At 44.4% G+C, this 23,148-nt stretch overlaps 1 protein-coding gene across 3 annotated transcripts in view; it reads left to right on the top strand.

Annotated features, from left to right (window-relative positions):
- Positions 1-23,148, top strand: part of RPUSD1 (RNA pseudouridine synthase domain containing 1) — a 59,849-nt gene that overhangs the window by 16,142 nt on the left and 20,559 nt on the right. For 2 of the 3 annotated variants that reach the window (XM_086940531.1, XM_086940532.1), the window contains exon 2: positions 22,797-22,987. In XM_086940531.1, the coding sequence (XP_086796657.1) occupies positions 22,806-22,987 (182 nt within the window). In that variant the 5' untranslated portion in view covers positions 22,797-22,805. Of the gene's footprint in view, positions 1-17,380; positions 17,436-22,796; positions 22,988-23,148 lie in introns of those variants that run through there. The other variant, XM_086940530.1, reaches the window with a different exon arrangement.

Here is a 23,148-nt window from a genome sequence, read left to right as displayed (position 1 = left end):
TGGGCGGTTCGGCCTGTTTTGGGGGTTGCCGGTTTGAGTTTTCCTCTCCTTCTCCTCCGGGTTTTGTACGGACTCCCCTGCCCCGTCTTCCTCTGCGTAGAGTTGTTTGTTGGCAGGTGTGCGACTCCTGTTGGTGAAGGGGGCTGTTGTGTGGGTTCCTCCGCTGGGGTGGGGCTTGGGTTACTACTCAATCCTCTTTCTGGTTTCCAGGAGGTGCACTTCGGTTCTTCGTCCTGTTCTGGATCTGAAGTGGGTCATTTGCTTCGTCTTCCGTCGTCCATTCTGGATGGTGTCCCTCCGGTCCGTCCTGCCTCTGGTCCTTCCGGGTGGCTTCCTGCTATCCCTGGTTCTGAGGGATGCATATCTGCACGTTCCTGTCCATCCGGTTGGCCAGCGTTTTCTGCATTTTGCTGTGGGGACCCTTCGCTCTCAGTTCTGTGTGCTGCCTTTCGGCCTGTCTTCGGCGCCCAGGGTTTTCGCCTTGCTCCTGGCCCCTCTGGCTCTGTCGGTTGTGGCCCGGGTGTGTCTTCTGCTGGGTTCATTCTCAGCCACCGGTAGTCCTCCCTGGCGCCCTCTCTGTCCCTGTTGTTCCTGGGGACTCTCTTCCGGATGGACCTGGGCATGGTGTTCCTCTCCCAGGGGCGCCGGTTGACTTTGTTTCATCTCCTTTCCTGGCTTCTTTCCCAGTCCCGGGTGTCTGCCCTTCTCTGGTTGCGGTGTCTGGGGGAGCTGGCGTCCGCTCTGCAACTCCCTCCTTGGGCCGGGCTGCGTCTGTACCCCCTGTTGCATCATGTCCTGTCCCATTGGGATCCCGCCTCCTTGGACTACGAGACTCTGATCCCTGTCACTCTGGGGATTCGGGCGGTTCTACAGTGGTGGTTGTCTCCTCTCTCCCTCTCTGGGGGGTTCGATCTCCTTCCCCCTCAGTCTGTGGTCGTGTTGTCCACGGATGCGAGTGCATTGGGTTGGGGGGCTGTTCTGGGTTCTTCCAAGGGTCAGGGTCGGTGGTCCCGATTCGAGTCCCTACAGTCCTCGAACTGGAAGTAGTTGCGAGCGGTCTGGCTTGCTCTCCTTTGGTTCGCTCCTCTCCTTCGGGGTCGGGCGGTCTCGGTGCAGACAGACAATCAGGTGGTTCGCTCCTATGTGAATCACCTGGGGGGCATGTGTCATTCTCTCTTTCTCCTGTCCCGGGAGATCGGCCTTTGGGCCGAGTCGAATCTGTTGTCTCTGACAGCCGTCTATCTTCCGGGGAAGGAGAATGGGCCTGCGGATGCTTTGAGCAGGGTGTTCCCCTCCTCGGTGTCCCTCTGTCTGTCCCCGGATCTGTTCGGGCAGATTGTCCTTCGGTTCCACCTTCCTTGGATGGATCTTTTTGCCTCGGGTGATTCCGCCCTTCTTCCTCTGTTTTGCAGCATCATTCCGTCTCCAATAGCTTGGGCGACCGATGCTTTATCGATTCCTTGGTCGGGGGGTCTGCTGTTTGCCTTCCCTCCCTTTGCCTTGATTCCGGGGGTCCTCCGGAAGATTCGTTTGGATCGGGCGGAGGTTCTCCTGGTGGTTCCGGAGTGGTCTCGGCGGTCTTGGTTTCCCCTGCTGCTGACTTTTGCCGTTTGCCCTCATTGGAGGTTTCCCCTGTCTCCCTCCCCCCTGCGGGCTCCTCTTCTCAGTCTTGCCTCCCTGCGTCGCCTCCGGCTGGGGGTTTGGCACTTGAGAGGTTGAGTTTGCTGGGTCTGGGTTGCTCATTGGAGGTTGCCCAGTGTCTTCAGCTTTCCCGGCGTCCGTCCACCTTGAAGTCTTATGCCCGTCACTGGAAGAATTTTTCCACCTGGTGTCATGGGAGGGATCTCTCTCCTGTCTCCTGTGAGGCAGTGCGGGTGGTGGACTTTTTACGGGATGGTTTTGTCTTGGGACTGGCTGTTTCTTCCCTGCGGGCGCAGTGGGCTGCCGTTCTTGCCTTTCGGGGTTCCTCTGTTTCATCTGTGTCCCCGTTGGTGGATCGCCTTCTGAGGAGTTTCTTGCTTCAACGTCCTGTCTCCCGTTCCCCTGTGCCTCCTTGGGATCTGCCCTTGGTTCTACGGGCTTTGACGGGTCCCCCGTTTGAGCCTTTGGACTCCGTGGCCCTGTAATTCCTTTCTGCCAAAGTTATCTTCCTGGTGGCCATTACCTCTGGGCGTAGGGTTGGTGAGATTGGTGCGCTGATGGCTTCCCCCCCCTTCTTGCGCTTCTGCGCTGACAAGGTCGTTCTCCGACCGAGTCAGTTTTTTCTCCCTAAAGTGATTTCCACTTTTCACTGTCTGGAGGATTTTGTTCTCCCTGTATTTTTTCCTGCTCCTGCCTCTCCTGAGGAGGAGCTCCTCCATTCTTTGGATGTGTTGAGGGCTCTCCACATCTACTTGGAGCGTACGGCTGGTTTCCGTAAGGTTGACTCCCTGTTCTTCCCCTACGGCCTGTCTGGTCTAGGGCTTCGTCCTTCTTTGTCCTCCTTGTCTCGTTGGGTCAAGGGCGCAGTGGTTTCTGCTTATGGTTCTGTCCAATGTCCCCTGCCTTCTACTGTTCAGGGTCGGTCGACTCGGAGCGTTTCGTCCTCCTGGGCCATGTTCAGGGGTGCCTCTTTGCGAGACATTTGCAATGCTGCTACGTGGGCTTCTCCCCACACTTTTGTTGCCCATTATCGTCTGGTGTTGGGGATGGCGGCCTCCGCTGCCTTTGGGACTAGTGTCCTGTCTGCAGTGCTTGATTTATGATTTGTACTGTTTGATTTGATTAAAATGGACCTGTTTTTCTGGCATACTTCTGGTCTGTTTTCTTCTTACAATCACCATGTGCTTGGGTATGGGCTCATGTATCAGGAATGGGACGGGGAGACCAGGACGAGGAGGTAATGCCCGGTTACTCACCGGTAATACCCATTACTCCGAGTCCTGGTCTCCCCGTCCCATTCCTGAGCCCTTCCCTCCCTCCCTGTTTTGGGTTTTCTGTGGGTGATTGTATGTGTTTCGTTCTGTTGTCTTTGGTATTTTCAGGATGATTAATGGATGCACTTCCCCCTTTATAGTCACGTGATGGTGACGTCATCCTAGGGGGAAGTGCAAACAGCTCAGCTAGGTAGGGGTTTCTGTGGAGCAGACTAGCTGCTCATGTATCAGGAATGGGACGGGGAGACCAGGACTCGGAGTAATGGGTATTACCGGTGAGTAACCGGGCATTCTTCCGCATGTCCACAAAGTCTGCAAAGCACGGTTGGCCATGATTGTTTCCACGTGGGAACCGGGTCTTTTGATGTAAATGCTCCCAGTCTGACCAAGAGTAGCTGATGTTGGATTGATGGGATTATATGATGGACAAGATCCGACTGGGGCGATTGAGTCTCATATGTCGATAAAATCAACCAGCCATGTTTTTTCTTTGTTAGAGCAGCTTTGTCCATTATCCAAGCCTTTTGTTTTGCGGCATTATTGGCTATTTTTTTTAATGCGGCGAAGCTGTAGTCCGTGTTCCAGGCGTCGTGCATGTCTAGTGTTGTTAGCAAGGAATCCTCTTCTGCTGCTTTTAATTTCCAGCACATGTTTATTATCGCTGCTTGTCTGACAGGATGTTGATTTAAAACCCGAATTCTAAGCAAACTTGGGCTTATGACGTGAACTGCGGCATCCGGAAAATTTGTTTGAATAAACCTGACTGTTGGTGATTCAGGAAGCTGGCATCTTGTCCTTTGAATAATTCTGAGCCATAAGTAACGGTCAGGAGAAACGTGGTTGCAATGACTTTTAATAGGTGGGAATTTGAAGGACATTGTAGTTTCTGTTTTAACATATTTAGTGCAAAACAAAGTTTGTTTGCTTGTGCTTGTCTGAGGTTTAGGTGTTCTTTGAGGGTGAACCTTTTGTCGACCACTACTCCCAGATAGTTATAGGAGTCACAGTGCTCTATTCTGTTTCCTGATGCATTCCAACGGTATTTTTTTCTAGTTGGCGCTGTCAAGGCCGAGAAACTCATAACCTTAGTTTTGTTCAGGTTCAAGGACAAACCATGGTCTTCGCGTATATTCGACCAGCTTGATGATGTCATCTGCATAGTGCAGGCTTCTTATTTTACAGTGAGCGATTTTCGGGGGGGGGGGGGTCACTTTGTACTTCTGAAAGTCTCTTGTCCAGCTATGAAGTGAAAACATTGAAAAGGTTGGGAGCCAGCACGCATCCCTGCTTTAGGCTAATGTGTGTGGGGATCCTTGCTGTAGTACATTCTCCGTTACCCAGTTTTATCTGTACCTATGTAGATGTATACAAGTTGACAATGGCCCATAGTAGTGGCGGTGGAACGCCCCAATTGGCCATCTTTTGCCACAGCTGTTGTCTAGGTACCATGTTAAAAGCTGCTTTTAGGTCAATAAAGCAGGTGCAGTTTGGCGGATTTTCGCTTAGCTTTTTCTACCAAAAGATTCAGTGCAAGCAGGTTACACATTGTGTTTGTGTAAGGTCTGAAGCCTTTTCGTGTGACTGGAATGATCTTGCTAGAACTGACCCAATCATCTAAAGCTGTGAAAAGGTTTGATGCATACAATTTTGCTTCTACATCTATCAAAGCAATTAATCCTAAATTCGCTGGGTCCGACCTTGCACCTGCTTTGAAAATTGGATGCAGAATGCTGCCTCTCCATGATTCTGGCACAGTGGTGGTTTGAAAGGCATGATTAAACAGAGGTGTAAAATAATATGCCAAGAATTATCTATTTTGTTTTAATAGTCCATTCGGTAGGCCGTTTGGACCTGGTGCTGCGTTTAAACTTAGGTTTTTTGTGGTCATTTCAATTTGGTTAGATCGAATCCAGTTTTCCTCAAACTGATTTTCTTTGTTGTCCTCTTTTGGTTGGTGTAACGTATTGTTATCTGTAGGATAGTCTTGGTAATTGGTGTTCTTGTTTATGTTGTTTTTGGTTAGGTGAGCTATCCAGTCTGCCTCTAAGATATTTGCGTTATGTTGGCAGAAGGATCCATTTACAATGCTGTTTATTTCAGCGCAATTATTTTTATTATTTGATTTGGGGAGGAGGGGGGCGTATGTGAATTCATGCAGATGGTTAACTGATGCGCTAGAAGAGATTATACATTGTTAAGTTTCAGGGACATGCCTTTTAAAGAAGGAGCAGTAGTTGTGATCAGTTTTGGGCAATAACAAAAAATACATTTAAAAAGATTGAAGCAACGTGCATGTGAGTCAGAGAAGGTTGCGCTCAGAGAGAGAGGAGGCATGAAAGAGATGGGGGTGGGGAGAAGGAGAAGAGTGCCATTTGAAAGACATAGGAAAGGTGGCAATCAGAATTTTGGAGTAGTTGCCCGATCTCATGAGTTTAGAAAATATAGACAATGCTTTTTGAGGTAGCATTCCTCCCAGGAGTGCAAATCCAGGACGCTCAGGCCAATCCTGATGCTGCTCTCATGCATGAAGGAAATTCTTAGCCACGTTAGAATTATGATGGGATACGCCTTGCAGCCCAACCCAGCGGCAGTGATCCTCAGCGTCAGACCATCTGAGAATAAATGCTTACCGAAACAGGACTAGACATTGATTTCGAACATGACTTTGCCAGCATAGCAAACTATAGCGCTCAAGTCAAAGTCTCCTTTTATTCCAACAATGCAAGAATGGGTGGGGAAACTTTGGATGTTGCTAGCTAGGAAGAAATTGCCCTGGGGTCTTCTAGAAATGAGGCATAAATATGAAGAGATGTAGGCAATCCTGGTGCACTACCTCTCAGAAAAAGACTTTGTATATGGTTGTCACGAGTCACTGCGATCTCTATGCCTTGCTTCTTGAATAAGGGAACATTGTGTTGCATGTACTAAGCTCAAGTAGTGATGCCATTGGTTTAGTCTTTAAAAAAAGTGAACTACTGAGGCCATATATGTTGGAATTTAACTCGAGAAGACTGTGGCGGTGGGGGAGGGGTGTGACCTGAATTGATGTTTTATGTACAGTTGGTGGTCACTTGCACTGTTTTTTCTTTATTTCTGAAAAGCAATAACCTTTCATTGAGAAAAAAATCGTCTGCTTCATGTCCATTAAAGCTAGGTGGGCTGTGAAAGTTTTTCATTCTAAAAATAGGGATGTGGTGCAAAAAATCTAGGAACCACTGAGTTAACTGATTCAATAAACATTAATTACGTTTCTAAACATTTATTAGACAGTAGAAGTCACCTTACATTAGGCAGATACAACTTTAATTTAATTTAGCAAAATATTAACATTAAAAGGCCAGTGAGGGTGGATTTATTTTGTTTACAAATTAATATTTATAAAATTAATGTACATATTTAAATTATTTAATAATCAATTGTTTTGAAGTTTATGTGCCCTAACATTTTATTTTTATTAATTATAGGGTACAAAAAAATTCATAAAAAAATGTTAAGATATTTATTTCAAAGAAAAACCAAAGGGGATGATGGACGGAGCGTTGACAATACAAACACTCACCCCCAGTCAACTGATCTGGGTTTAATCCAGTGGCAAAGTGAGCAAGGGACTCACGTCTGAGCATACCCTGCCAACTTAGGGCGAACAAAGAAAAACCAAAGGGGATGATGGACGGAGCGTTGACAATACAAACACTCGCCCCCAGTCAACTGATCTGGGTTTAATCCATCACCGTTCTTTAGCTCTCTCCGCCACCCCAGTTCAGACATGGCCATATGCAAATCAGTCTGACCCTGTGCCTCATGGGAACAGTCCAGCCCGAACTGCCAAGCCATGTCTTCCCTGGACCGGAATCAAGCTTCCCAGGACCGGTTTCTGGCATTATAGCCGTCTTCAGCCGGGCTAGCTTGAATCCAGTGGCAAAGTGAGCAAGGGACTCACGTCTGAGCATACCCTGCCAACTTAGGGCGAACAAAGAAAAACCAAAGGGGATGATGGACGGAGCGTTGACAATACAAACACTCACCCCCAGTCAACTGATCTGGGTTTAATCCATCACCGTTCTTTAGGTCACTCCGCCACCCCAGTTCAGACATGGCCATATGCAAGTCAGTCTGACCCTGTGCCTCATGGGAACAGTCCAGCCCGAACTGCCAAGCCATGTCTTCCCTGGACTGGAATCAAGCTTCCCAGGACCGGTTTCTGGCATTACAGCCGTCTTCAGCCGGGCTTGCTTGAATCGAGTGGCAAAGTGGGCAAGGGACTCACGTCTGAGCATACCCTGCCAACTTAGGGCGAACAAAGAAAAACCAAAGGGGATGATGGACGGAGCATTGACAATACAAACACTCACCCCCAGTCAACTGATCTGGGTTTAATCCATCACGTTCTTTAGCTCACTCCGCCACCCCAGTTCAGACATGGCCATATGCAAATCAGTTTGACCCTGTGCCTCATGGGAACAGTCCAGCCCGAACTGCCAAGCCATGTCTTCCCTGGACCGGAATCATGCAACAGTTATTCTACTACATTTGTCTGGAGCATCCGTAACAATTTTGGCGACGATCAGGGAACGGATCTACTATGTGTGCAGTTAAGGATTTATCCTGTGCTGTACATTGCTTTAACCTTGAGACCTTTATCTGTGAATTTTCGAGGACGTTTAAGTGGGGAACTGTGAGTACCCTCGGAGGAGCACGGGGGTAGGAACAATGATTTCTTTCTCTGGCAGAAATTAAACTGCGCAGAATACCCTTCGCCTGCAAACTCATGGGGCATTGATAACTATTGAGATAAAGACCACATCAGGTCGATTTTTTCTGCTTCGCCTGGGCCAACTCATGCCCTGAAGCCAAAACAGCCAACTTATTTTTGTTGGTTGTTTTTAGGACAGTAGGCACTACTTGTTAGAACTGAGTAAAAACAGTAGGGATCGTTTTCTGGTCCTGATGAGTAAGCAGTAGGGGACGGCTTACGAAACATGTCGACTAGGTAGTAGCTAATGCTCTACCACACAACCCCTTCTTAATGTTCCCAGCTAGAGAAGCTAATAAAATTGTTTTTTTCTACTAAGCCAGGGAATTTTTAAACCTTTTTCATTTTTCACTTTTTGCACACTCACTAGTGTTAGGTCCCTACACTTTCACTGACACCTATACACCTACACATAGCCTCTGTCACATCTTAGTGCTCCCGCGTATTTCGTTTGGTCGTAGCACGCCCCGTCCCGTTATAGGGGCGGGAAGACCCCTATGATGAAGCATGACTCTACCTGGTTTTTTAGAGTGTGAGGGGTATTTTAACAAGCACATTGTGCTCCCATCTTTCCATGTGTAAGAGAGAGCCTAGCACCCTGTTAGAAACGGTAAAAATTAAATTAAAAAATATCACTTGTTCACTTTTCTTGATAGAATCTCTGTGGTTAAAAAGAACTGTGAGTATCACCTTTGTTTGTCTTTTGAAAGGTCAGCACGTAGGGTTTTTGCCCTGTTCTATGTGCGCTTTGGATTGGATGTTTAAGCGCCTTCATAAGTCTGTGCGTGCAGTGCGGTAGAGTTTTCACTGTTAGTGGTACCATCCAAAGTGTGAAATTGTTCTTTCTTACTAATTTGGATGGATGGCAGTTCATGTGCATTTTAATTGAACTCTCTGTATAAGCTGTGTGCGCGAGGAACCCACGCGCGCTGAAGGTGGCAGTTGTTTATGTACTGTTCAAGACATCAGCGCTAGGCCCCCCCACATTACTGAACCTTCCTTCTGTTGTTTCCAGTGGCACACTAGGCTATGCCGGCACATTATATGTGCCTCCATTTTGAATTGGGAAGCGTGCACATTCTTGCATCGTATTCTCATCATATTCGTGAAATTTTGGTACGCATTTTAGTCAAGCTAGTAGCCTCTTCCTCTATTGATTTGGAAATCCATTTCTGCCTCGCGTGAGAAGTAGTTATGCCGCAGCGTGAGTTTAGTGAAGCGAATTCAAGACGGTGACAGGCACACCTCCAGAACACCTTCACCTTCAGAACACCCACCATCCACTGACACCAGCACCTGCTCCCACGAAGAAACTGGACCAAAATCACTGACGACCACCTCACCTCCTCACTCAGCAACTCCACCTCAACCATCGCAGAAGATGACGACCACAACCCGAACTCTGCACAGATAGATCTTCGACAGCGCCAACACCATAGCCCCCTTCAAGAAAAACAACAACACTCACACCAAGAAAACCAGATGGTTTACCACCGAACTTCAAGAGTCCAGACGCATGTGCCGCTGCCTTGAAAAGGCCTGGAGGAACTCCAAATCCACAGAGGCCCACAATGACTTCAGAGCCGCCACCAAGGCCTACCACCAACTCATCAGAAAAACAAGAGAAAAAAGCAATTGAAGACAGAATCTCAACACACGTGCACAACAGCAAAGAACTCTTCAGCATCATCAAGGAGTTCGCCCAACCCACCAGCGAGTCTACTGACATCCCTCCCTCACAAGACCTCTGCAACAAACTCCACCTTCCACCTCAAAATCAAAACAATTTACGACAACTTCAACGAAGACAGCCAACGCACTGAACCCTCACCAGCCACCCGACACCCTGAAGCCAACGATTGACAACTGGACAGCCCTCACCACCAAAGACACACTGAAGTCAATCCACTCTGGGGTCCCCACAGATCCCTACCCTCCCCACATCTTTAACAGAGGCGACGACACCATCGCACCCATGCTCTGCCACACCATCAACCGCTCCCTGACGAACGCTTCGTTCCCCGATGACTGGAAACACGCCAAGATTAACCCCCTCTTGAATAAGCCGTCAAACCCCACAGACCTCAAGAACTACAGACCCATCTCCCTGCTCCTGTTCCTAGCAAAAGTCATTGAGGAAGCCATCAACAGCCAACTCGCCACCTTCATCGAAGAGCACAACATCCTCGACTCCTCCCAGTCCTGCTTCAGAAAAAAACCACAGCACAGAAACCGCCCTCCTCTCCGCAACAGACAACATCCACTCCCTACTGGACAGAGGAGAAACAGTAACCCTCATCCTCCTCTACCTCTCAGCAGCGTTCAACACAGTCTCTCACCACACCCTAATATGCAGACTCCACGACGCAGGGATCCGGGACAAGGCCCTCGACTGGATCCACTCCTTCCTCTCCGTCAGAACGCAGCGGGTCAGACTCCTCCCCCCCTTTCCTCTCGACCCTACACCAACCACCTGCGGAGTCCCCCAGGGGTCCTCCCTAAGCATCGTGCTCTTCAACGTCTACATGGCTCAGCTCGCCCCCATCGTCAGAACCTACGGACTTAACATTGTGTCATACGCAGAGACGACACCCTACTCGTCCTCTCCTTATCCAACGAACCCAACACCGCCAGACGCAACTTTCAAGAAGGCATGGAAGCCGCGGCCAAATGGATGAAAAGCAGCTGCCTACTACTCAACACCGACAAAACAGAAGTACTCATTATGGGCCAAAACCCCGATGCCTGGAATGACACCTGGTGGCCCCCCGCACTAGGAAACCCACCCACCCGCACAGACCACATGCGCAACCATGAAATCTTCCTGGACGCGGAACTCAAAATGAACCGCCAGATCGACTCCGTCATATCCTCCTGCTACCACACCCTCCGCCTCCTACATAAGACCTTCAAATAGATCCCCTTCGAGCACAGAAAGTCCGTCACTCACACCCTCGTCACCAGCAGACTCAACTCCGTCAATGCACTCTACGCCAGAATAAACAAAAACCTCACCGCAAGCTACAAAACATCCAGAACACTGCCGAAAGACTGATCCTCAACCTGCCAAGACACTGCCACATCTCCCAGCACCTGCGCACACTCCACTAGCTCTGCATCGAGGCTAGAATCACCTTCAAGATTCTCACCCACGCACACAAGGCCCTCCACAACACCGGACCAGCATACCTGAACAGCTGACTCAAATTTCACGCACCCCAAAGGACCCTACGATCAGCCCAGCTCTCCTATTACCGTGGTTCCCCGCACCAGAAAGACCAGATCTGGAGGGGGCTCCTTCTCCTTCCTCGCGGCCAGAGCCTGGAACGCCCTTCCGCTCCACCTCAGACATACAATATAGCTCCCCATCTTTGCAAGAAACCTCAAAACCTGGCTCTTCGACAGACCACCTCCTTGATGGGCTGGAACCTGCACCGCCCCCCAGCGCCTTGAGACCCTTATGGGTGAGTAGTTGTGCTTAACAAACTGATGATTGATTGATTGATTGACACCTTGTGTCATGTGCAGTGTGGGTGTTCTGTTTATCGAGCCTAGTTGTCACAGTTTGCAGTGACAGTCACTACTTGCTTTATTGTACGTCAGCCTGTCATAGTTTATTGTGACAGGCACACCTTCAACAATAGTGTGGTGAGTGGTTTTACAGTGACAGGTACACCAAAGTACCTGCTTGTCATTCATTTCTTTGATTGGCACATCCCCTTTTTCTGCATGTTGAAGCTGTTACAATGTGTGCTTCTCAAACATTCTCCTTGACATCTCCTCAAACCTTCTTGGCTACCACTGGTGAACCTCTAATAAAATGGCAAAAATGAAGAGAGTATTTTTTAAATTATATTGATACTATAGAGGAAACGGATGAAGAATTGTCTCATGTACTTAAAAAGAAGGCCCTTTTAAATTCCTTGGAAAAAAAGATTTGACCAGCTAGAGATCCTGATGTGTTCCTTCATGGGTTAGAAGACTTGGATATTTATTATTCTACTTTAGTACGCATTGCCATTGACCGTCACAATTATTTTAGCATGAAGCAAGGAAAATATGAGCTTATTAAGGAGTTTGTATCTGACTTAAAAAGGTTAACGATCATGTGTAGTTTTGGGACACTGCATGATGAGTTGGTTCGCGACCAAATCATCATGCATGTCAACAATGAACATATATAGGAACGATTGTGGGTGCATAGGGAAGCACAATTATCTGAGGTGGTGGCGTTGGTTAAGAAGGCAGAGAATTCGAACAAGTGTGCAAGAGCGGTTGCAGGTGTTACTAAGGATGATGGGAATTATATTTTGAGCAAAGTAAAACATAGGGTGAAATATAATGTAAATGATCAGAAGGAATGCAAGAAAGAGGAGTATAAACTACGGAAAAAAAAATGTTATAGATGTGGGAGTAAGAATCACCTTGCTTATAGCAGATGGTATCCAGCTGAGAACCAAAAAGGTGGAGAAAGGGGTATAATTGGCCACTTTGCTAAAGTTCATAGAAGAGGCAAAAGTAATATTAAGAACATTTCCATGGTTACTTGTGAGAATGATGATTCGGACTCCGATACATATAATAGGCAAGGCACATCCAGGGTTGGGTGTGTGTTTTAGGTATTACTGATGATCAGGTTACTCATCGTAATGTACAATGTAGAAACAATAATCAAAAAAGAGGGAGGAAAGAGGCTAAGGCTAGGTTCCGCCTCTTAGTTCTTAACTATCACAAAGTAATCCATAGTTAATGGATTGTAAGAAGCTAGCCTGTCAGTATAACAGGTCTTCCCAATTTGGTATGCCTGTTTGGAAAAGAAAATTCCTAGGTACTGAGAAGCCGGAGGGATGCCGAGCCAATGGTCTACAGGCCCCTCCACCCAGGCGGACCATGGGTCACAATATTGCTAAAACTCAAATACTACAGATTCAACACTAAAGCGTATGTATATAAGATAGATACACACATTAGGTGTGTCTTTCAAATCAATTGTTAACCTCATTTCTAGGTTCACAACCGGAGTGGCAAACATGGGGCTGGTCCCCATGTGGTCCTGAATAAAAGGTGTAGGGGACACCTTGAAACATGTCGACAAGATAACTAGGCTTTTTGACCACATTCATGATCTAAATCCTATATCTAACCCCTTTCTGGCATACCAACTAAAGGCATGAATAAATGTGTTGGCTTACTAGCTATGTATTTTTAACTCGCACTAATCACCACTCCACCTCACACCGCACTACACATAGTTTCAAATAAAAGTTCTTCTACGTATTCTTCGCAACTCGCAGCATGCCCCAAGCAGTAGATGCTTGGGAAGCCCCCAATGATGAAGCATGTCACCTAAGGGCAACCTCTGGTGAGTGAGGGGATTAAAGAAAATAATTTTCTTTTCCAAACAGGCATACCAAATTGGGAAGACCTGTTATACTGACAGGCTAGCTTCTTACAATCCATTGACTATGGATTACTTTGCAATGTAGAAACAAACCTGTGTGTTCTATGCATTTGGGAGGAATTGAAATGCTCATTGAGGCAGATTCTAGTTCTCCCTATACAATTATTGACAAGGTTCAATTAGAAAGGAAATTTGTAGGAACTTTAGGTCCGTCTATTACCTCGAGATGTAGCACCTGAAAGCTTTACTGGAGAAAAAAATTCTCTTATGGGTTATAGAGAAAACATTTTTAATTTCAAAGGAAGATCAGATACTGTAAATTATATGTTGCAATTGAGAGACCATCAGTCTTCAGGATAGATAGACCAGGGAAAATTGAACATTATTCTGGACCCCAACAGTCTGGAGCAAGTCGTAGTGTTGAGGGATAGTGATCAGTATGGTCAACAGTTTAAAAGAGTTTCCTGAAGTCTTTTCTGGCAAAATTGGCAGTTTTGATGGGTATGTGCCCAAAATGTTTTTTGAAAAGAATGCCAAACCTAAAGCTCACAAGTCAAGAGACATACCATGGGTCCTAAGAGAGGAACATTAGAAGGGTCTAGCTAACTTACTAAAAGGAGGGATTATAGAAAAAGTAGATGCCTCTGAGTGGATTGCATCTTTGGTTATAGCACGTACGGCGAATGGCAAAATCCTCTTGCGCATGGATTTGAGAAGTTCGAATGGCAACATTGTAGTGGTGATATTTCCCCTTCCAAAGATTAATGAGTTGATGGCAACGACGAAAAACATGAAGTGGTTTTCGGTGATAGACTTGTCATCAGCTTATCAGCAAGTAAAGTTACATGAAGACAGCAAAAGCTTAACGACCTTTATGACACCTCAAGGTTGTTACCCCTTTCTGCATATGCCCATTGGCAGCAGTAGTTTTTCAGAAAGTTATACATAGACTTTTTGTGGGGTTACCTGGTGTAATTGTTTTCAAAAAGACATTGTAGTCATGGGTGAATCGAAAAATTATCGTGATAGTGTAGAGTGTAACATTCTTGAGAAGTTGAGGAAAAGTGGCTTGACTGCAGAGATTTTGAAGTGCCAGTTTGGTGTTCAATCGCTAGATTATCTAGGGCACGAAATCTCTGCTAAAGGGATAAAACTAAAAAAAGAAATTACTGAATGCCATAAAGAATTCTCCTGCTTTTCAGAACAAAGATGAGTTGAGATCATTTTTAACCTTAATAGAATTCTATAGCAAATTTCTACAGAGTTTCTCAGAAAACTTTTACCATTTGAGGCATTTACTAAAGAACGAATCCACATTTTTATGGACTGAATGCTTGTAAACTGAATTTGAACATGTGAAAGACGAACTGTGTGAGGCAAAAAAATGTTGTGGATCGACCCTACTCTTTTATGTATAATCACTACGGATGCAAGTAATAAGGGTTTAGGAGCTGTGTTGACTCAGAAAAATGGAGCTGGGAAAGAAGACACAGTTGCTTACGCCTCCAGAGAGCTTTGTCCAACAGAGGAACGTTATTTAGCTATTGAAAGGGAAGCTATTGCTGTTGTATCGGCGTTGGAACTCTGTAGAAGTTTCATTTGGAGACTTCATGTGCAGATAAGATGTGACAGTAAACCACTTGTCAAAGTGTTGTTGACTGCGGGTTTTTTGAAAGCTACACCAAGAATAGCGAGGATCTCCGTGAGGTTACTTGCTTACAGCTATTCTGTGTGTTTCATACCTGGTGTAAAAAATCAAGTATCCGATTGCCTGGGTAGGATGCCTCTACCCATAGAGGAAAATCCTGAAATGTGGGTTGATTTAAGTGTAGCTTGGTGGATGAAAAGTTAAGGAACAATGCTATTAATGCTAAAGAATATAATGAAGCCTGCACTAAGGATGCTATTTTAACTAGTATAAGAACTTTTGTTGTGCAAGGATGGCCAGAAAAAAGGACACTAAGAGGGAAACTCGAGCACTTTTGGGAGGTGCATAATTAATTACCTGTGTTGGAGGATGTGTTAAGAGGTGAGCGAGTTCCTCCCCCCCAAGGGTCTTGGAGAGAAGTTAATAAACGTATGTCGTGAGGGACACCTAGGCATAGTAAAAGCAAAAGGATAGTGAAAGATATGTATTGGTGTCCCAGGTTGGATGTTGAGGTAGAGAGGGTTGTGAAACATTGTAATTTGTGTTTGAATGCTGACAAATCACAGGCATCTGTTTATCTCCCTTTGTCACCCGTTCCGTGTCCTGATATGGCCTAGGAAACTTTGGGGTTTGTTTCAATGGGTCCCATTATTGATCCTCGTGAGAATTGGTTTATTACAGTAGCGTTTCCCTATTTTTCAAAATGGCCCGAAGTTAAATTTGTGGAGAAAGCTGACTCCGAAAGTGTGATTTTATTCAAGGAGGATTTGTGCCAAAGGAAAGGTTTACCTAAAAAGGTAATTACTGACAATGGTGTTCAGTTTAAGAGTAATAGTATGGAACACTTTTTAAAACGTAGTGGGATTGAACACAGGTGACATCAGTTTATCATCCCCGTGGCAATGTTGAAGTAGAACACTTTATTTGTGTGATTAAAGATTCATTACAGTTAGCTAAACGTAAAAATCCGGAATGGAGTTCTTTCATATCATTTGGGCATGCCCCTAAATTCAGCAATACTTGGCAGGAGTAGCTGGGGTAATGTCCGAGGTAGCTGGTTTACACATACAACTAGACGCGCGTTGGCAGCTGTTGTGAGTCATGGGAGAGGTCAAATGGCCTCACATACTAAAATCTGGCTCATGTTGCCCTCAGGGTTGGTGAAACGAAACGTAGCAGGGTCACGGGGGACACTGGCCCTGCAGAGACTTATCAACTGGAAACAGGATTAAGATTGCTACTGACAGGCAAAGAGAGTTGTGTATAAAAGTAGAGGCTGCCCCAAACTATTGGAAAAAATCTGGAGTCCTTTAGAGAAGTACAGGACCTGATTGGGTGTGGGAGGTGGGGGGGGCGCGGTGGTGAAGGAAGATCACAGAGAAAGTGATTCATGTTGCTTTGGATGTTGTATACGCAACCCGGACATATATTATGAAATATTGTATACGTTGCTCCTGTAAATGCCAAAGCAGGTTTGCTTGTCGTTTACTGACTGTAATGATGGACCAAATATATGTTTCAATAAAAGGAATTAAAATAAAAATCTAGATTGGAAACTGAGAATTAAAAAAAATGGTGGGAATGTATCCCACTGCACCTACTGTGACGGGTTACAGCCCCTTTACCATAATGAGGTGTAGAGTACCCTTTACCAAGGATAATCAGTGTTGGTTGAAAGATTTAAAACTTAGTCTGTGGTCTCCAGTTGAAGTGAAAAAAACCATTATGTTGTATCAGGAAAAGTATAAAGGTTATTGTGACCTAAAGCGTAATGCAAAGGAGATTGTCCTCAAGAAGGAGGACATAGTGTGCATAAAGTTACCTTTTCGTGTAACAAAAGGTGAGAGCAAGTTTTATGTACCGTTGGAAGTTGTGGAAGTATTTACTAACTCAAAGAAGTTGGGTGATGGAAAAGTGTGGCATATGAGGAAAGAGAAGTGGGTTTATAACCAAGAAGAAAAAAATGATCAGTGGCTTGGTTCGCAATAAAGTGACAGTCAAGTTCCAATTGATCAAGAATTGGGTGAGAGTTTGTGTGACACACATCAGTTTATTGAACAGGTTGGTAATGGTGTGTTGTTACCCAGTGTGAATCAGTCACAATGGGATACTATACCAATGAACTTAATTACGGAAAGGGCTTTTAGCAGTAAATTTGGAAGAGAAATTAGATGACCAAATTATCTTCAAGATTATGTCACATAATTGCCTTAAGCCCCTTGTTTTAACGTCTGGTATTTGACTTAAACTTGTATTTTTGTTTTTGTTATTTTGTAGGCTTTTATTCTGTTATCGATAGCTACTTTTACTTGTCCATGTATTTTCTTGTTTCTTGTTTAGCACTGAAGATGTGTTGTGTTTATGCTGAAGCCAGATGGAATGTTTGCAATGTCATTGGTGGGTCATACACTGATAGAATGTGGTGATTGGCAGTTGAAGATTCGCCTTCAGCTGTACCAGACGTATTGTTCTTCCAAGGATACATCTTGAGAATAAACTGAGTTATTCTACTTCATTTGTCTGGAGCATACTTAACAGTGCTATGCTCTATCTGCCCTTTCTTTTTAACCCTGTAACCACTGGCCAGCAATACAAGATTGTGATTTGCACATGGATTCACTCTGGAGTGCCCACAAACCTGCCGCAAGGGGCAGATTTGCTCCCATTTCAAATTACAGTATTGGCGGAATTCCCATGCGAGCAAATACATACATGAAGGTAAACTCTATATTGTTTGATTTGGAAGTCCTTTTTGATCTCGTAAATGCCTGCAGTTCGGCATCTATTCACTTAGGTGTCCAAGTGCCTTTCAGAACACGACCCGGATCTGATCAATCTGTAAACATATCAGATCAGCAGTTTCTTGAGACCCATGATCCTGTTTTGTGTAACTCCATTGACAGTATCTACATGATTACAAGTGACCATTGTCTTTGGATCTTATAACATTGTAACTTTTTTAGTACGGTTGCCATTTTTCTTACCATATACTTTTACAGAATGGCACTTCTCCCTGGCATGATAGTAATACATCTCTGTAAAGATCCCTTGAACCCTTCTGGGGGGGAGGGTAGTTGAGGGAATTCATGTTATTTATTATGTCTGTGCTATCCTACGCCGGTGGGACTGTTAGAATTAAAAATGCTAAGTTTATTTGTTTTATTATTAAAAACAGATTCTGTCATCTAACTTAATAAAGAAATTGAAACATAAAGATCATTTGAAGTGGTTTGTTGTGATTTCAGTGATGTGATGGACAGTTTTCCCGCATGTGTATGACAGGGCAGTCCTCTTTGGAGGAAGTCCTTTGGGTGATACCCAGTAGAAGGTACTACCAAGAAGTGTGGTGAGGAATTCAAGGAGGTGATTTCCCTTGCGCAAGTTGTCATCCTTGTATGTGGAGATTCTGAATTGTGTGTGATGCTGCAGAAGCGGCAACAGTTTTCTTGGTGCAGGGGATCTGAATGCAGGTATGACCCTTGCAAGCTTTGAGGAGTTGGCTGTACCAGAGTTGCAGAATATGTGGAGATTCTTTGTCATCACGTGTTTCTGCTGCAAGCAAGATCGTACTTTTTATGGTACATTGTACTCTGAATGGCAGGCCTAAACTTCTTTCAAGTGTGGTGGTAATGGAGGATACCAGTGTCTGAATGTTTAAAGATTTAGTTGGTTTGTGCCATTGCAGGGGGGGAGCTGTTTTTATGGAACACGGTCATGTGAGTACATAAACTGACCTGCCTAGATTTGAGGCATTGAAAGGGGATGCAAGTATTCTACTGGTGAAGCACTGTGGCTCAGAGGAAGGATTGCAAGCTTTGGCATTTGGGTCTCTCCTGATTTGGGAATAATGGAATGTGCTGTGGTCCTTTTGGTAGCTAATGATTAGACAACACTGGGGTTTCGTAGCAAAGAGACACGTGGACTAGAGCATATTGAGGAATCCGTAGTGTTTAGCTTGGTGCAGTATCCCTTTTCTGAGTTCAGTGTTGCTCTTAAGAGGGAGGTGACAATAAGTAAATACACAGAGGTTGTGTCCTTGTTTTCCAAGAGGGCTAAGCTATTAAGTGGGGCAGGACATTACTGGTGAAAAGATTGATATTCCAAATGAATGTTGCATGTTAGGAAGGCGTAAGAGGATATGTAGGAGAATTGTGTTTCCAGTCGAGCAATGGTGCCCTACATGCAGATGCACTGGTTTGAAGCTGCGGGTGACGGTTTTGAGCGAGGAAAGGACTCTCAGACAAGAGATGTGCTTGTGAAGAGGAGACATGTAAAATCATAGTATCTCTGACTGTAGACTGCTGAGCATGTGGGTGGTTGTGGCCTTACCATAGGTAGGCAGGTAAAGATTGTGTACAAAAGTATGTTTTTTACCCAACATGCTGCGAGGAGTAGTGAACTTCCATTGGTGACAGAGTTAGTCTGTGAACGGTTCTTTGGCGAAGTCTGATGGTCATGTCCTTTTTCTGGTGGTTGTATGATGTTATTCTGTGTATGAAATGCCTTGACTTTCAACTCTGTTTTATGCCTTACCTCTGTGGTTATGTGTCTGTGCCAGTTAAGGGTGGAAAGAGTGCATTTGTGCGCCATTCTGTTTCTGTTCCACCTGTCCCATCCATGTCTGATATGCGCCTTTATGTGACACCTACCCCCTTAACGGCTTTATGATATATTTTAAAGTATGGCATAAGGGAGTATCAGTTATAGACTGCAGCTGCCTGCTGCTAAACCATGGGGTTGCTCTATGTAGGGGCAAATAAAGCAGTGGGATTGAATGAACCATGGTTGAGGAATTTAAATTTAGCAGAAAACTGAATTTAAGACAACGTAGTCGAGTGTTGCTCTGTAAGGGCTCATCTAAAGAACATGTACACAGATCTGCATTATTTGATATTAGTGGGTTATTTGGTATATGAGTGGGTTATGCACAATTATCTGAAGTAGAGAATCAACCCCAGCATGCAATGTAACTTCCTTTACTTAACCAGTGGGTTGATTGATACACGAAAGTGACTCAGCAAGACAAGAAATCTCTCCCAAACAAGTGGAATGCTTACAGTAGAAGAAACACCGGTGCTTGAAAACATCCTATGGGCCGTCACGGACGAGTGTTTGCAAACATAAAAGAAATTAAGAGGTCCTATGCAGTTTCGAAATGTAATCTGCTAAGTCCTTTTTAAGCTTGTTTGAGTGACATAAACTTCTCAGGTAGTGCTTTTGTCTGTACCTATATTGGTTAAGTAAACAACCTAACTCCTTATTAAGCTTGGTTCAGTGACATAAACTTCTCAGGTAGTGCTTTTGTCTGTACCTATACTGGTTACTTAAAAAAACCTAACTCCTTATTAAGCTTGTTTCAGTGACCTAAACTTCTCAGGTAGTGCTTTTGTCTGTACCTATACTGGTTACTTAAAAAAACCTAACTCCTTATTAAGCTTGGTTCAGTGACATAAACTTCTCAGGTAGTGCTTTTGTATTTACCTATATTGGTTACTTAATAAAACCTTACTCCTTATTAAGGTTGTTTCAGTGACATAAACTTCTCAGGTAGTGCTTTTGTCTGTACCTATATTGGTTACGTAAAAAAACTAACTCCTTATTAAGCTTGTTTCAGAGACATTAACTTCTCAGGTCGTGCTTTTGTGTGTACCTATATTGGCTACTTAATAAAACCTTACTCCTTATTAAGCTTGTTTCAGTGACATAAACTTCTCAGGTAGTGCTTTTGTGTGTACCAGTATTGGTTACTTAAAAAACCTTACTCCTTATTAAGCTTGTTTCAGTGACATAAACGTCTCAGATAGTGCTTTTGTCTGTACCTATATTGGGTATTTAAAAAAAACTAACTCCTTATTAAGCTTGTTTCAGTGACATAAACGTCTCAGGTAGTGCTTTTGTCTGTACCTATATTGGGTATTTAAAAAACCTAACTCCTTATTAAGCTTGTTTCAGTGACATAAACTTCTCAGGTAGTGCTTTTGTCTGTACCTATATTGGGTATTTAAAAAACCGAACTCCTTATTAAGCTTGTTTCAGTGACATAAACGTCTCAGGTAGTGATTTTGTCTGTACCTATATTGATTAAGTAAAAATCCTTATTAAGCTTGTTTCAGTGACATAAACTTCTCAGGTAGTGCTTTTGTCTGTACCTATATTGGGTATTTAAAAAAACCTAACTCCTTATTAAGCTTGTCTCAGTGACATAAACTTCTCAGGTAGTGCTTTTGTCTGTACCTATATTGGTTAAGTAAAAATCCTTATTAAGCTTGGTTCAGTGACATAAACTTCTCAGGTAGTGTTTTTGTCTGTACCTATATTGGGTATTTAAAAAAACCTAACTCCTTATTAAGCTTGTTTCAGTGACATAAACTTCTCAGGTAGTGCTTTTTTCTGTACCTATATTGGTTAAGTAAAAAACCTAACTCCTTATTAGGCTTGTTTCAGTGACATAAACTTCTTAGGTAGTACTTTTGTCTGTGCCTGTATTGGTTACTCCAAAAACTTTTTGTAAGTTGTCCATGACCTGTCTAAACAAAGACATTAATCTTTAGTCAATTGTTAACATGAATTTACGCTTGTAAAGACATTATTTGCCTCTTATGTAAAAACCTTTGTGAACCAGGCCATCTGTGTGTTATTGAATAAGAAGAATAGGATTTGTGTCACATTTAAGAGTGTTTGGCTATATTGACTGAAATTCTTCTAAAAGTGGGAATGGAGGAGAGTTTTATTGAGAGGTCCTGCAAGTGTCTTCCCCAAGCAAAATCGAATCAAAAAAAAAATGAATTGAGTGTGCTGTTCCGCCAATCCGCAAGGTCCTTTTTACGATGTTTGTCGAATGAGCGTCCGACCGACAGTGTAGTGAAAACATACCACCCGACAAGAAGTCGGCAGTTCCGCTTCCACAATTAGGATGCAAACACCTTCATGGCGATCGCAAAGTGTATATTTTCTATTGAGACTTGTGCTGTGGGTTGCCGCACCAGCCTCAATAGAAAATAAACATTTTTATCTCTGACCGCCGATATTGTAATACGGCAGTCGGAGGGAAACCATTGATGTTGGGTGGAAAGCCTTCGACAAGCTATGAGATAGCTTTCCGCCCAACTTCGAAATCGGGCTCTGAGTCTCATCTTAAGACAGTGGGGTCAGAAAAGCGAGGTCAATAGGGGTATCCTTTGGGTATTGGAGCCACCACCCGCGATGAGCAATGCTAGATGATAAAGCGTTGCCACTGTTTTGGGTGAGAGCTGTTGCATCCTGGAAAGGATACCCCTCTTGACCTCACTTTTGCGATCCCACTCTCTTAAGTTGAGACTTGGTGGTTTGATGGAACAGCACACTCCTTTCACTTTTTTCATTTTATATTGACTCAACTATAGGACTCTCCGAAGAGTCAAAATGCCCTGATTTATCTGCTTCTGCTTTGACATACATCTCTTTTGACGGCTGCTATTAATCCAGACGACATCAGATCTCTGAGCATGAAATTGCATAGACTCACTCAGACCTCAGGTCTGATAATACTCAGAATCCTGCAGAGCTCTGCTCCTGATAATACACAGATTCACCCAGAGAGCTGCTCTTGATCACCTACAGACCTACTCTGAGCTCTTGTCCTGGTAACGCATAAATCCTAAAGAAAACACTCCACTCTGCTACTGGTGCTATGCAGACCTGCTTAGAGCTGTGCTCTGGAAAATAACCCACTCCATGCCAAACTCTGCTCTGCTCCTAATAATACTCATCTCTGCTCCCAATGATGCTCAGCTCTGTTCTTGATAATGCACAGATGTATGCAGGGCTCTACCCCGATAATGCTCATCTACACTCCTTAAAGCTCTCCGCTCTGTTCCTAGCAATACACAGACTTGCTCAGAGCTCTGTTCATTTTAGTGCTCCATGTTATTTTTGGGTGATTGGAAATGCAATAAAGACATGAAATAAGGTTTAAGATGCCCTCTGTCTTTCTCCCTTACTGATAATGCCCCTTCCTCTACTTTTGCAGTATTTCTAGTACACATCAGTAGGTTTAACAACCTGAATTCTTAGGTATTTGTTGTTCTTGCTTGGTTTCAGAGTAATTTAATGGAGCCATCCAGTGTGGAGAACCTCTCTGTCCTCTACCAGAGCTCCAATTTCATTGTGCTGGACAAGCACTGGGACATTCGAATCGACAGTAAGATGTGGTACGAGAAGGTGACGGTCCAGAGTCAGCTGAAGCACAGGTTCCCAGAACTGGCTGATCCCGAAACATACTATGGCTTTCGGTGAGTGCAGGAAAGGTCATTCTTCAGAATCCTAGCTGATCATCTTGAATTTAAAGTTCATCCACACCCGTTTTACTGTCTCTGTGATGTATAAATAGGTAATAAAGTTAGTTGAAATACATAGTCAGCCTGGCAGCGAAAAAGTTTTCAATCCTAAACGT

This window comes from Lissotriton vulgaris, chromosome 10, assembly GCF_964263255.1.
Source record: "Lissotriton vulgaris chromosome 10, aLisVul1.2, whole genome shotgun sequence".
Taxonomy (NCBI): domain Eukaryota; kingdom Metazoa; phylum Chordata; class Amphibia; order Caudata; family Salamandridae; genus Lissotriton; species Lissotriton vulgaris.
The sequence above is the reverse complement of the archived record's forward strand: the minus strand, read 5'-3'. Positions and strand labels throughout refer to the sequence as shown.